The sequence below is a fragment of the Pavona decussata genome, unplaced genomic scaffold, assembly GCF_977016875.1.
Source record: "Pavona decussata unplaced genomic scaffold, jaPavDecu1.1 SCAFFOLD_38, whole genome shotgun sequence".
Lineage (NCBI taxonomy): Eukaryota > Metazoa > Cnidaria > Anthozoa > Scleractinia > Agariciidae > Pavona > Pavona decussata.
The window spans coordinates 1,841,157-1,854,709 of NW_028145460.1; the positions used below are offsets into that span (position 1 = coordinate 1,841,157).

Genomic DNA, 13,553 nt, shown 5'->3' on the forward strand with positions numbered 1-13,553 from the left:
TCAGTAGCTATGGCTTGCAATTGCTTAAAACAACAACGACTAAACGAAGATAAACGCGTGCTTCATTGTCAATCAGTTTAGAATGAAACCAAAACCAACCGTGACCTTCTGGCAAGTCGTTTTCCCGGCTTTAGCACTCGCAAATGGTCTTACTTCAAGATGCGATACTTCCTTTTTTTTTTTTTTTAGTTAATTCTTGTACGTACATGTTATAGTGGTCATAAAATCGTTGAGCAAAGCATGATATTTCTACTAGAAGAGTATAATTTTAATTCTTTAAAATAAAAACTCTTTTAATAACCAAAAATGACAGTAAATAAACATTTCATAACATGTACATTCTCAACCATTTTATCGTTAAAAGAAACGTGAGTTGTGGTACATTTACTCTTTAGAAGCTTTAACTCCATCGTCAATATATGTAGACCCTGGTACGTATTTAAAATACTTTGGACATCCCTAACTATATGATAAAATCGCGCGCCATTGAAGGGCAGGGACATAACCGTCCAAGAGTGCTTAGTAGATCGCTTTTCGTTGTTTTTGTGCGGCCCTCAGTTCCTTTAGGAAACGTTGTCCTGGGATCTTTTCGCTTTTTAACAGTTCGTTTGGAGTAAAAACCCATGATAATGGGCAAGATTTCCGTTTTTAGCACGAAACGAATCGCAAAGCGGCGGCTAAAACATCGAGGATAGGTTTGCTGAAGGAATTGAAGGTCAATTTGAGCCAAAACAACGAAAGGCGGTCTAAGAAGCACTATAGGCCGGTCGGTTATACCCTTTAACTGTTACATACCCTCTACTCCCCACGCCAGTTTGATGGCCCTTCAGTCCCTAGAGGGGGTAGGTAGGGGCTATATTGGTGATCAGCATCATTCACTCTTCTGTTGGTCAACGTCATTAAAGATTTCACAAAACGTACTTGTAATTCTAGTTTCTTAATTCCTTCAAAAAATGAAGTATGAATTTATTTACTAATATCCGAGTTAAAAATGTACACAACAAACGAGCAAACTGGCAATTAGTCTACAAAGGGTATTCGTGTCTTCGCGTTCGCTAATCAGCTTCCTCCGATTGGCCTCCGGGAATTCATTGGAGCCAGTGGGCGGATACGAAAGATATAGCTAGGGTTCGTGGTTAAAGTTGTGTTAACTGTTAGTATGAAGACGTCGTTGGTGACGCAGTAGTATTGCTTGTGGGCGCAAGCGTCGCTGCTGCTTCGAACGACTCGTCGTACAAAAATCCTAAAAAAAGAAAAGAAAAATATGGTGATACGCAAAGGGAAAACCGGTTGTAGCGTGATTACAGGTGCTAAAATGTACAGGCGTGAAACATAACAGTTAGCAACTGTTTAACTTTTCCTCAGTACTTAAAGACTTGGGCCCGGTTGTTCAAAAGCGGGTTAACGCTAATCCACGATTAAAAGTTAAACGAGGTTTTCACTTGGATCATTATAAATGTTTTTGGAAGCTAATTTTAAGGTAATGGTAAAGAAAAATCTACGTCAAAACTGAGGGACAAAACTCTTTTTGAAGCTCGATCTTTCTTCCTCGTCAGTTGTTGCAAAGGAGAACGACACTTTCAAAAGAAAAATTAGAGAGGCTATTGAAATTCATTGCCGGGCTCCGACATTGAATCGCGACGTTGGATACGAGCTCCCGGCGATCTACCGTGACGTTTTGTCACGTGATATTTTATCACCTTAATCACGTGACAAAACGTCCTACATCACTTGACAAAGATTCCGAGACGGAATCGAAAGCTCGTATCTAAATATAAATTTTCGATCCTGAAAAGGAAACTTTTTGTTTGAAATCTTTTTGAAGAATCTTTCTCGAATCAAAGTTCACGCTAACCCAGGATTAGCTTATAAAAACCCAGGATTAGCTTGACCGGGCTTTGAACAACTGGGCCCTGGTGACTGTTACCTTACTTTGAAAGATTATCTAACGGGGTGGCAAGAGAACTGACTCCGATGCAACCTCGTTCCCAGGACTTTTGCCTTGTAAACTGGGAGGGGCGGGGAAAGAAGAGATAAACCCTGAGAACGAGGTTGACTATGATATTATGCCGGCCCTATACGCCATATAAGCTACTAGCCTGCGCTCCTTCTCCCCTCCCCGCCCCTCCTCCTTCCCCGAGAGTTAGCTCGCAGGCTATATAAGCTAGTGGCAGGATTGATGGTTTGTTTATTTATTTAAGAGTTAGGAGGTTTGTGACCTGATTTGCTTAAGTCGATAAAAGTGGACTAAATGGGTCACGCACACAAAGTACCTGGGCTTTCTCTCTCAGCAGGGCTGAGTTGCTCGAAGCATGGTTACCGCTAACCATTGGTTACGAGGTATTAAGACCTATAGGTTTTCATGGCATTTAACCCGGGTTAGCGCTAACCATGCTTCGAGCAACTGGGCCCTGGTAATTTGATCGGACGAGCGCATTGTTTTTCTGTTATTTGTTCTTTTGTTTTCTCGAAGGTATCGAATCAAAATTGCTACACTCATTCTTCTCGCTTGCCTCGTTGTACAGGCGTGGTCTATACCGAGATGTATAACTCTTTCATGTTTCACAGCAGGATACCTAATAACGCTTACACCAGCTACAAGCTGAAGACACTTACCAGCAATACTAGCAGTCATAAAGCACGCTATGGTTGCTGCAAACAGGCTCCTTATAGCAATCCTTGCTATGTCTCCCTGCCGATTGGGCGCCATCGGTCCCAGACCCCCGAGTAGTACACCCAGGCCAAGAAAATTTGTGAAGCCACATAGAGCATAAGTGGCAATGACTTCCGATCGCCGCTACAAAGCAAAACGATACAAAGCATATTAAAATCGAGAAACCAGGGCATATATTTTTTCTTAGTAAGGCCGATATCTCCATCCACATTTTACATTCATGCACCCCTGCAAAAGCAAGCAATTAGCTTGCACCAACCTGTGCACCTAGCGCAATACTAATTTGACAGACACCCAACGAACGTGCGGAAAACAATTATTCCATATGGTCCAAAGATATGTTTTCTTTGTATATTTATATAAGTTTGATCAAATTAGAAGCTTGATTTTGTGACAATTCGGAATTTTTTTCTCAAATCTTCTGGTATCCAGGGAACTCTTTGTAGAAGGTGGATTGAATTTCTGAACTGGTTGGTTATCATAAAATGTTGTGAGTAAAGAACAGTTGAAATATCTTTTCAAATCTTCGGGTATCTATGGAAATCTTCGTAGCACGTCAGTTTAATTTTGAAACTGGTTTGGTGAACTTAAAACGTTTTAATTTTATTTTACCTCTGAATATTTCATTAGACTTGAAACTTTCAAAAGCTGTATTTTCACTGGACCCTGATAACCTGCAGCTGCATTGTCTTTTTTTCTTTTAGGGTTGGGCTCATTGATCTGTTGTTCGTTCTTTTGTTCTTTCGACCAACCATGTAAGACGTTGCAAGCGGCGCAGGTCGCTATGAATATTTCGAATATGTACAAGGGTAATTAGAAGCTACTCCTCTTATTGCGTTCGACGTAGACAGAACGCACTCCTAATACAGATTGGAGTCGAGATTGTATGGGACAATCAATCAACGAATGAATGGATCTTGGGAAGCGTATCTGTCATCTTGGATTTGCAGGGACGGATGACATTATCACCAACTTAATTAGCAAAGGAGATATCGCCTGGGATCGAGATCATCGAACGAACTCCCTAATCTTTGATTAGAGCGGCTTTCGAAAGTAATTTCGCGTTTACTTTCGTTTTGCATAACTACGCTCTGTGATTGGTTAACAAAACTCGCGCCACTTTCTCAACCAATGGAAATCCAAACCAAAACCAATCGTGTTTTGGCTGCTCGCGTTTTCCCGCGCTTGGCGCCAGTCTCGTGTATTTGCTTCGAATTCTGATTGGCTCGTTGTGTTGTTTACATCTGTTGCGATTGGCCAGACTAACTACTTTGGTTTTGGTTTTTCGACACTCAATTGGGTAGTCCTGTTACGTATTCATTTTCAATCAGCTATATGATAACCTTACCGATATACTCGGTCCTCCATTCAGTTCGTTCCGGTTTGTTATGTACGGCCCCATCTCAATGTACGCTACGAACTCATTGAGAAATGTTTTAATCCCCAGAAATCTCCCCACAGTTTTGCAGTCGGCCCAGTCCACCCCCATGAGAAATGCAAACGGCATGAACAGGTACGAGCAGATTACCTGGAGGGAGGAGTGGTAGAGGCGAAGTTAGTAAGTCAAGGCTTATGATCTCAAAACAGCTGTTTAAAAGGACAGCAACCCCCCCCCCCCCCCCCAATATTCCTCGAAGACAACAAGAAATTTTATGCTGTTTGCTGTAGCGTATTATATAAATGCCCGTCCGTTGAAACATCAAAACAAACTGGAGAAAAGCCATTCATGTCCTCCGCGCTTATTTCCTGCGCTTAGCACGGGCCACACCTTTTTTACGCAGATGACCAAGCTCTCATTGTTGCATCGTGCGTACTGTTCGTATTATTGGCTAAATATGAATAATTCCCTGAGTTCTGGTCAATAAGTTATTACGACATTAATTGTAAACCAGTTACAACGATCGTAGAAAAAAAGTCAGAAGAACTTGCCTGAAAACTGAGTTCGGGATACCCTACCATGCTCCCCAAAAAAGAGAGAATCGCGTTAAAAAAGGTGATGAAAGCGAAGAACGTAATGAGCATGGCAGTAACATTGGCGACCAGGGAGATGGCTGTGCTTGCTCCCTTAGCGGCGGCTTCGATCACATTTCTTTCCTCTCTGCAGAGGTGAATAAATGAGACATGTTAGGAGAATTCCTCATGATTACTCTGATCATTCAGATTTCTTAGCCCTGTGATCATCAGGCCCCTGATTATCTCCCCCTACTATGGCATAAGTTACCTAGGAGCTGGCCTCTAGCTCCCCTAGAGATTCTTTGGTGGCGGTGGAGGGAGCGACCCATCCCTGTATCTAAAGAGAAAGAGGCACTAGAGAGTAAAATTCTTAACAAATAAACAACAGGCGCCGGATGTTCAAAGGGCATCAGTATAGGAAAAAATCACTGCTGAATGGATAAAGTGTCCTCCAAAAAGAACATTTAATCAGCTGGATAGCCTCTTATCCAGTGGGTTCAATGATCAGCACTCTTTGAACAACCGGAACCAATGGAACAATGGTCGGAGATTGGAACACGACCCTGATTCAGTTCAAATTTTGGCCTTCAGGACTGGACTTGAAGAATTTAGCAACGAAACACTCACGGTCTGTCAGAATGTATAGTGTCTTGTGACGTAGTTTCCGGTACTTCTGTTTCCGGGTACATGAGTTTGGACACAGCCAAAGCAGCCGGAGCCGACATGACCGAGGCCGCCACCAAATGCGAGGCCTGGACACCAACTCCAATGTACGCCGCCAGGATTCCTCCTGCTACAGTAGCCAGGCCTCCTGTCATGACCGCGTGGAGCTCGGATTGAGTGAGGTTAGCAAGAAACGGTCGGATCAACAAAGGTGCTTCAGTCTTAAGAGAAGTAAACGAGAAGCAAAATTAGGGTATAAATCAGTTTTTGAAAAACACAGATTAGAGGAAGGACGAGCTGAACTGTTTTTACCTGACCGACGAAAATATTTCCTGCAGCTGAGAGAGACTCTGCAGCAGAAGTTCCCATGGTAATCTGCATGAGCCAGGCAATCTTGGAAATTATCAGCGGCATTATACCCAAATAATAAAGAACCGAGATAACGGAACTGAAGAAAATGATCACCGTGAGAACCTGGAACAGATTGGAAAACATTGATCAATGTTTCTAAAATCAAAGCGGTGTCTCAGATACATACTCGTCCTTGTTGGTTTCTTCAGGTTGATTTGTCACCTGGGATAATTTTACTGACTTCTCCCAAAGCCAACCACCAATTCGTATTTAGGCGATTCGTATTAACTTCCTCCTCTGGGTTAACACGACTACGTGGCAGGACATCTGTCAACCAACATCATCATCATCATCATCATGATCATTATTATTAGATGATGATGATGATGATGATGATGATGATGATGATGATGATGATGATGATGATGATGATGATGATGAAGAAGAAGAAGAAGACAGAATGGATAGGAAAGTCCTTTGTTGAGACTGAGGATGGAGAGAAGAACTGTGCAGTGAGGCGTCTCGCCGGACGACTCGGTGCTTCAGATTTAAGAGACCAAGGCAACCGGAATTGAAAACGTGAATATTTATTTCTTAGTGATGTTTCCAATGGCGTTACCGTCGTAGACTTTGCCGCTCGAGCGGGCGACTCGAATATCATGCTCGCTCAGTCTTTTGGGTTTTCCTCCTTTTTTTCCTTGCAATCTGTTACCGTTGTGGTTGCGTAAAATATGTTTTGCTACCCAGTTTGGCATTGAAATTACCAATAACGCACAAGAAATCCTCATCCACCTTCTCTTTTTCTCCTTTTGTAAAAATCATCCTTGCCATCCTCATCTACATAACTTATGGCGAGAACACCACTAAAGATAACTGGAGTATTTTGCACGCTATCCCTTGTAAGACCATTATTCTGATAGTATAACTTTCGTGATACCTTAAATGCGATGTAATGGACTGCAAAATTCTCTCCAAAAACAAACGCTGACCCGACATCTGTATAGTCAAGGAATCTTGTTATTTTGTCGCCGATGAATTTAAAAGCTATGAATCCCTGGGAAGTCCTGAGAATGATCAGGGCGAACACGAACTGCAAACTCATGCCCCATAAGACGGGCCGCCACTTTATCTGCAATAAATAAATCAAAATGTCATTGTGGGAACATTTCATAGATAAAAGGGAATAGTTTCTGAAGAAACTGTGGTGCTACCTCGGTTGGGCAGTAAAAACAGATGTTTGGTTTCATCAACTGCGTTCTCTTTTATATTTGCTAAGGTGAACAATAGTCCACAGGACAGAACAAAGTCATTAACATGCATAGAAACACGGGTATACACGTGTTCATGCCGGGGGAAATTTATGTGTTCATAGCGGCATGGTACCATCCTCTCTTGATGGTACGCGTTCCCCAAAAAATGTGAACGCACCCCCACGGTCTCTTGAAGGACAGCATTCCAGTGTCACTGATCTCTCCAACTACGCTTTCCAGCTCTTTCTGGAAGATTGTTCCAGACACGAACAGAGCTATGGATAAAGCTCCCGAGACTGTGCTGGTCGCAGTTCTGGTTTCGCGTTTCTGCTGCAAAATCTAATCTAATCTAATCTAATCTAATCTAATCTACTTTTACAAGTGTTGGAGTGATTGTTCCCTTCCCGTCATCGCATTGATGATGGCGAAATACTCCTCAGGTGATCTGATATAGCGATACTCACTAAGTTTGGTTTAGTCTTTTTAGGCAGCGTCTTGATACCCGTTGACTTTAACTAATATTTATCTATCTGTTAGAGTACGAATTGAAATAAACGTGAAGAACACTAGCCTCATCAAACTCCCGTGGCCAGCAAGGTAAACGAGAGTAAAGCAACTTCGTTTGGTAAAATTATAGTTTTGTACCCGACTGCCAATGAAAAAGATTTGTTTCCTTACACGAACTCTTCAAGGCGCTGTTACACTGGGCAATTTTTCTTGTAACTTGTCTCGCAATTTTGTTGTGGCACAAGTTGCATGGATCGTTGCCCTGAAATGAACATGCCTCGCAGCGTTTTTGTTGCAGTCACCGTTGCACGAAGTAGAACCGACTTCTACTTCTCGCAACGATTGCAACAACAACAAAATTTCGAGACCTTTTCGTTTCAGGGCATGTTACACTAGGCAACGATTCGTGCAACTTGTGTCGCAACAAAATTGCGAGTTGCAAGAAAAGTTTCCTAGTGTAACAGCGCCTTAATGGTGTGATGGAATTGCATTGATAAAACTTTGACGCAAACCATACACTTCAACTAGAGAGAACACCTATAGAGATTTAAACAACTTACTTTTCTTCGATGAACTGAGAAAGCGTAGCTGATTACCACATAAACTAGCATCCCTAGTACCGATATAAACCTTCGAGGCTCCTTGGCGGTGTCCAGACCAAACCATAAACCAAATAACGTCAATACCACGAGAAGAACAATCCTGTAGGCAAAAGAGAAAGCCAAAACATTTTACATACTTACTTAAATTCCTAGTTCCTGGTGGCAGTATGGGCTCCCCCCGCTCATCGGATGGAACACAATTTGGTCATTCCCGCCAGCGCATCCTGTACAACAGTATTTTAACTATACAGACGCGTTTCAATTGATCATGAGTATCAAAAGTAATTTCGCGTTTGCTTTGAAACTTTGTAGGTCATTTCCGAGTTGCTTCGCACCTCATTATGCAAACGAGGCTTAGTGCAAAGGTACAGGACTAACAGAAATCGTTTGAGATAACTTACCACCGAAGGTACCTCCATTTCCGTCGTAACAACAAAATAACAGGCACACAGCACAGGCTGTAAATGGCTTCTCCGAAGAAGTCACGGATAAACATGTACGCCACGAAAAACCAGAAAATCATTGAGATGGCAAAGAGTCCTATAACTTGATGGAATCCAGACACCACAATAGCTACAGAAAACAACAAATCACTGTCAGCTAGTAGCCTGCGTAGCAAACGTTTCTGTTGGGAATTGGGTTTTTCACTTTTTGACGCCCGAAAAACACACAAAACCCACAGAAATGCTGAAGGAGAGAGAGAGCTGGATGGAAGGCTTTTTTTCACGAACATCCATCCTTAGAGCCTCCCTCCCAGACGCTCGTTTGGCTCGGAAAGATTATTTATATATTAATTCACAAAGGTTTCCCATCACTGTGAATGTGCATGTAAAAGATTAAAAATACAAGAAAAAGGCGGTGCTATTATGTTATAAAAAGAAATAAGTAAATAAATAAATAATAATAAATATATTACGTGACAAGCCAAAAGAGCGTCTGCGAGGGAGGCTAATCCATCCTATGCTATAACGGATGGAATTGATCACACATAGGCAGCGGAGCAGGGGGGGGGGGGGGGGGGCAGAGGGACCTGTATCCCCCCAAAACAAAAATTGGGGGGCACAGCCCCTCCCCCCACGATTTGGTGCCGAAAATATAGCTAGCGCGGCATAAAAATTGGCAAAATATTCAAGCTCGTGATCTTTTCACAAATCGTTTTATTCCAGCATCGCGCTTGGCGAAATAATATGTTGTAAAACGTTTGATGCACCCGAAGTACGTCAGGTTACAAATATACGGACCATGTGCGAAGCTTTTAACAAAACTCCTATCACCAAAGCACTGTTACGAGAGGTACACAAACTCTTACTGATGTATTTGACGTTTAATACCAGTAGCATCCGCGACTCCAGAGCGCACATTTTCTGCCCTCAGACGACTCAAGAACTACCTAAGAAGCACCATAAAGCAGGACCGCCTGAACAACTGCCTACTGATGCATTGTTACAGTCAATCACGGACACACTAGACACTGTAAAGATTGCAAAGAGGTTTGCTTGTGCCAATGAACAACGCAAAGGGCATTTTGGAAAATTTGAGTAGGGGTATACTTGTATGCGCATGGCTGGGTGAAAGGTGAGCCTCCCCACGTTTCAAAACGCTCCGCCGCCTCTGTCACATGAACTCTTCTGTCTATTGTGGTTACCTGTTGGTAGTGATTGAATAGAGATTTTATATTTCCACATTTTCCACCCCTCCCTCCACTATTGAACGAGGAGGAAGGGTGTGTAAAGTAGACACTTGGAGGGGAGGGGTTGATGGTTCACTGGTTTTCGTCACTTTTACGTTCTGGAAAACTGCCCAGCATGCAGGCATATTAAACGCTTGACCTCTAGTGTCAAGTTTTACATTCAACTTGTAAACTAACTCATGACAAAACTACCGATATTACCACCGACTCACGAAACTTGTTCCTGTTGAGTTATATTAATTACGTTGCTATTGTGTTATCAGGGTCGCGCGATGTCAGCTAATTGTCTATTTTTTAACTGCGCTTACCTGCGATTGTATAAACGAGCAAGATGAATGAAATGGTAACAACAGTGACCTGGAATGAATACTCGTTCCACAGTTCCTCAAGAGTTTGTAATTGTGAATTGCGGCTTCTCTGTGCTGAAGCAGCGCGTGGGCGGCCATTTTCCAACATTTCCGCCACGTTTATGCTGGTCATTTCGATAGTGTTTGGAGATTCAACCTAAAATGAACATTAGGTAATAATTTATGGAGATATTTGATCGTGTTTTAATGATAACTATCAATTGAACTGTTTGATTGGCTCACACGCTGCATGCTGCATGCAAAAACGAAAGTTGCGCGGGAGGCTCGCGAGGGCGTGAAGCGAGAAAAAGGAGAAAAAAAATGGGAGGATGAATTCTTTTCCTCTTTCTCTTCGGAAGCTTTAGTTCTCCTCTCGCGTTTGCTTGGAAAGGAAACGACTATTACGCAGGTTGGAGCAAAGGCGGGTATGGATCACGCCTGATGATCATGGCCCGTGCGGGCATTAAGAGGAGAGCCGGGGCAAAGCTGAGCCTAGGTCGTAAAACATCAGTCTGAACTTCTACTTGGCAAATGCAAAATTTGAGCCAAGAAGACGCGTAAGAAATTTCGTCTTCTCACCTAATGCTTACATTGATTTTGGTATTTCTTGTTTATTAGCCTTCGAACGCTTGTCTCAACATCCTCAGAGACAAGGGGCAGTCAGTGGAGTGGAAAGGATTTTCGTTTACTACAAGCTGTACAAGAACTTGTACGTACGTAAACTTTCTCCTACGAAATCCCTTCCACCCGACTAGATGCCCATGGATCACCGGGGATGTTGTCTCGATCAACAGCATGAGCCGTGATATTGAACGGCCGTCTATTCCTGACTCCTTCGGTCGAAGGGTGGTGTGGGGATGTGGTGGAAAGATTTTGGCTTTTTTTTTGGGGGGGGGGGGGGGCAGGGGGGGAGGGGGGTGGAGATGGGGCTAACAACTTGGCTTCATTCACACCTCCCCGTCAGTAAGTAACCGGAGTATCCTCCCCCCTTCCCCCCACCACCCTGGAGGCTGCATAGCTCCACAGTCTCTGTTGATAAAAAATCAGTAAAGACCATTACATAACCTGCGAACAAACTCTCGGCCAGGGGGAAGGGGTGGGGAGGAAGGGGAGAAGGGACGCTTCCCTCTTTCTTCCCCCCCCTCCCCCCGCACGCAGGCTAACTGAGTGATTACAAGAATCTGAAGAATGCGGACACTTTCAATATGGAAGAAAGTAAACGTGAAGCAAAGTTTTTAGGGAGCTGTAAATGCCAGACTCTCCTTTTGTTGTATCGAAAACCCACCGTACTTCGCCTGTTCTTTTCTTAGCAGTCCGGTGTGGACCTGCCAATGTCGCTAAAAAAATCTTGTGTAATTTGCACGAGCCAGTCAACCGTGAAAGCCAGGCTAATTAATACAGAAGCGGCTTAACTAAAAGTCGTGATTATGATCATGTAACGATATTACACTGTAAAATGTACTGGATCAGCGTGTCGTAAAGAGAGCACTGAAGGATAGAGGAGAAAAAGCCTGGGGCTGCCTTGAAAACGGATCAAAAAAACAGTCACAAGGGATTGGAACTGAATTAACACTAATCTGCGAGAAATCAACGTTTTAAAGATCAAACGATCATTTAGTTCGATTGCAAGTGGTCATATTTACATTATTTGTAATTATATCACAACGAGTACTGAAATTTAATTTGAGGTGAAAAAAGACAAGGCAAACAGGTTTTACAGCTTCGAGTATCTATAGATCTAAAGACAATTCACAGCTATCATGGGGATTTTGTTAAATTTTTGTCTGTATTTAATTTTGTTTAGTTACCACTTGTAAGACCTCCGAAATCATCAACTGAAACCCTATTCGTCTAAAAATTCGAAACTTAAAAACTCCAAGGGCGTTTTTTTACCCAGAAAGTGATACGTTTTCTAATATGCCGTCTGATAATTTGTTATTACCGGATAAACGACCGATTAACGACATGAATGTACCTACCGCATTGTAGCTGTGATTCATTTCAACTCAAGATTCGTGATATGTGATTGTCACTGAAGCCACGTGCCTTGTCTATGTGTCGTGATAGCTTGGACGCCTAACTGAAATGTATCAATGAAACTCACATGTCCAGCGTTAAAGTTTGCGCGCGAGTTTATCATCCAACACGAACAACCCGGACAACTCACACAAGGTATTTAACTCCTTGATCGATTTTTAATGCGCAAAGAGGTCATGTTTATGCAAATAACAGTGCAACTAAGATGACATAGATATGCTTGGGTGACTTTTAATAACTTTTCTTTTTTAATTAAATGAGAAACGATTCTTAGCTGTTTCACGCCCCTCCGTTTTATTTTTGGTAAACGGGGAATTGCCTTGTTGGGTATGTGAAAAGAGTCCACGGATTTTTAGCTTTAAGATTGGCTTTGTTCTTTCTTCCAGCAGACCCCTCTGGGGGATAGGGTCGGAAGTATTTTTGGTCACTCGTATCAATTATCAATTATCACCTCGACCATGAGGTTTCTCAGTGATGATGTAATTAGCCTGTGAATAGGCTCCCAAGCGGGCTATAGGGCGAAGACAAAAATCGAGCTCGGAGAGCTCCCATACCGCGCTCCGCTCGCCCGGCTGGCCGATTTTTCTTTTTGCCCTATATCCCACTTGGGAGCCTGTTCACAGGCTAACATGTAATCAACCGACAGAGCTTACACTAATGTACCGGCTGCATAAATGCCAGCTTTAATTTCGCAAAACGGTGGAAATAAGTGCAACTTAACTGTTACAGTACGTAATTTGTCTACTACTGAAATTATCGTGTATATAAACATTTTTGCGCAAGTGTAATGCGCTGGTTTTCACAAACGACACAGCCGCACAAGCGCACACATATGCGAACCGGAGAGGGGTGCTCTAAAAAGTGCGCTATGATTGGAGACTCGGTCCGAAGAGGGGACCTTTTTCACCCATGGTTGTTGAGATACTTTAAAGGGTGGCAAAAATAGGCTGCGATAGGGAAGAGTTGCAATGTAGCCTTAGATTGGGTAGCAGCGCAGAAACTGAGAAGACTTTCGGGGGAGAACTTACAACATGAAACGATCACGCTCATATCTTGTAGAATACAGCCGCCTCTCATCGCTGCTGGTTACTTGGGACGTTCGGCGACGTTCAGCACCTTTTGCTACTGCGCATACGATCTGCGCTTCTCCAGGTGTTCCGAAAAACTCGGGTTCTTTAGGACGTATTCAGTGTAGGACGGCGCTTAATAAAACAAAGATTTTGCGCGGCTTTTGACTTTGCTGGTAAAGCAGGTCTTAGCAAGAGTTGCTGGAACCCAAAAGGAAAATAGGGGTGACCATGCATCAGGTTACAGAGATAATTAAGCGTCAATTTGGGGAAAAAATGCCATGCATTGTTATGCATTTTACCTAAGCTTTCATAATCTCTGAAATGCGTGAATACCCCAAATTATCTTTTTGGATTCCAATCGGCCCTGCCCTGCGTAGCTTCCTGTGGAGAGAACACTGCTCGCGGGGTA

General features: G+C 42.9%; 1 protein-coding gene across 1 annotated transcript; it reads right to left on the minus strand.

Annotated features, from left to right (window-relative positions):
- Positions 1-927: 927 nt before the first annotated feature.
- On the minus strand, positions 928-12,227 carry LOC146483545 (solute carrier family 28 member 3-like). The gene is made up of 11 exons (XM_085105717.1): positions 12,017-12,227; positions 9,999-10,194; positions 8,402-8,573; positions 7,959-8,100; positions 6,579-6,770; positions 5,603-5,764; positions 5,255-5,511; positions 4,604-4,772; positions 4,023-4,202; positions 2,617-2,797; positions 928-1,243 (listed from the first exon to the last, which is right to left on the minus strand). Exons 1-11 carry the CDS (start codon positions 12,035-12,037, stop codon positions 1,155-1,157), a joined length of 1,761 nt encoding a protein of 586 aa, XP_084961843.1. The 5' UTR covers positions 12,038-12,227; the 3' UTR covers positions 928-1,154.
- Positions 12,228-13,553: the final 1,326 nt, after the last annotated feature.

Coding starts and splice junctions, on each gene's coding strand:
- LOC146483545 (XM_085105717.1), bottom strand. CDS start 12,037: ATGAATCACAGCTACAATGCG. Junction 4,773..5,254: donor ACTATACATTCTGACAGACC/GTGAGTGTTTCG, acceptor TCACCTCTGCAG/AGAGGAAAGAAATGTGATCG. Junction 2,798..4,022: donor ATGGAGGACCGAGTATATCG/GTAAGGTTATCA, acceptor TTTGCTTTGTAG/CGGCGATCGGAAGTCATTGC.